This window comes from Rhizopus microsporus (genome assembly GCF_002708625.1).
Source record: "Rhizopus microsporus ATCC 52813 unplaced genomic scaffold scaffold_6, whole genome shotgun sequence".
In the NCBI taxonomy this organism is placed as follows: domain Eukaryota; kingdom Fungi; phylum Mucoromycota; class Mucoromycetes; order Mucorales; family Rhizopodaceae; genus Rhizopus; species Rhizopus microsporus.
In genome coordinates this window covers 1,189,637-1,191,161 of record NW_019671921.1, presented here as the reverse complement: position 1 = coordinate 1,191,161, position 1,525 = coordinate 1,189,637, and the positions used below count along the sequence as shown (strand labels likewise).

The 1,525-nt window shown below is 38.8% G+C and overlaps 1 protein-coding gene across 1 annotated transcript; it reads right to left on the bottom strand.

Moving 5' to 3' along the window:
- Window positions 1–781: 781 nt before the first annotated feature.
- On the bottom strand, window positions 782–1,230 carry RHIMIDRAFT_236865 (uncharacterized protein; the record flags this gene model as incomplete). The annotated part of the gene is made up of 2 exons (XM_023608649.1): window positions 782–894; window positions 954–1,230. 2 exons carry the CDS (start codon window positions 1,228–1,230, stop codon window positions 782–784), a joined length of 390 nt encoding a protein of 129 aa, XP_023467525.1.
- Between the last annotated feature and the right edge of the window lie 295 nt (window positions 1,231–1,525).

The window sequence follows — 1,525 nt, the reverse complement described above, 5'->3', positions numbered from 1 at the left end:
CAATAAATCACTTACGATTTGAATCACAACCTTTTCCTTTTTATCTTTATCTTTTTTTTAACTTCTGAATAATCCAATCAAGTGGATTCAGGAACCTTTTTTATCTTTTTTTTTATTATTCTTTTTACTTTGTACAACTCAGTCTGATCAACTTTACACGATCTGGTGGTCACACATCGAACCTTTATTATAACTTTACCTTTTAAACACTTTTGCTACGAGCCTCAAGTCTTACAAAAGACTACGAACACACAAACTTCTATTTTTATTACCTTTTACAACACACTCAAACCCAAAACATACAAGATTTACAGTAGATCGCGGATGTAAGTGCTGAACGTTCATATAACGTTTATCTGTTACTTTGAAGTAATTCTCCACAATGGAAGAAATATCTCATGGATTTCTTGGAAAAATTTATTGATTACGAGAATAAACATATAAACATTTGCTGTTGGGGCCGTTTTTTTTTTCTTTTCTCAAACGGTCGGAAGCGTATAACATAGTTTTTTTGACGATGAGCTAGCATGAAATGCATCTGCTTGAGATGGAAACACAAATTTTGGGTTCTCGACACTGAATAACCAACAACCGCAAGGACGTCTAAACGAAGCGCAATCAACCTCAACCCTCAACATCCGCAAGACTAACATGTTCTACCAATCTTTTTTTTTTAAAAAGAATTAATCGGACTACTGTACGGTATATCGGGCCTGACCTCCCCTTTTATTTATGCAGTCATTTCTCATTGTTTCCATTTTAGGAATTCAAATTCAGATATTCATAATCTGCAGAGGACACGCATTCGGATGATGTAGGTTAAGCCGCATTTTGGGCTGCCTTTCGCTTTGCTCAGGCAGTTCAAAGGATGGTCGGTAATCTTTTCCTTCAACCCTAAGAAAGGTTAATGTTAGCAAGATAGGTTGTGTGCGAAAATTTGTCTACGACTATACTTTTGCCAGTGCCACTGGCAGCCTGTTTTTTGTTTCTTCGACGGATAGAAGACCAATAGTAATCGAGGAGCATGTTTGCTCCCCAAGAACCAACACAAGCACGCAGACGAATATAAGGCGATGCCTTAGCTTCCAGCTCTTGAATGGCGTCAGGCCGGGCATCACCAGCAACACTTCGCCAAGTACTGCCTTCCTTGATAGCAAATTTTCTTTGTATGCCATCAATGACAGCCTTGACAAGGGCTGATGAGACGTTCACCTTGCAGGCATCAAACATATCATCGTCAATCTTGTCGTGCTCAGAGCCACGTACCTCGTCGATGAGTCGTCGGAAAAGTTTCCAGGAAAAGGGGGCAGGACGATCTTTACGACCAGGACGTGTATCTCTAGCTCTAGGTTCGGGCGTTGAATACGAAGTATCAATTAAAAAGAATAAAGACTAGAATTAACCAGACTAAAAAGATATATGTCGATTGACTTTATTAAAGACGAGTATTTATACTAAATGTGAGACACTCTTCAACTGAGATCGTAAAACTTTTCATAGAGGCTTATGAATGACAATTGAGGCA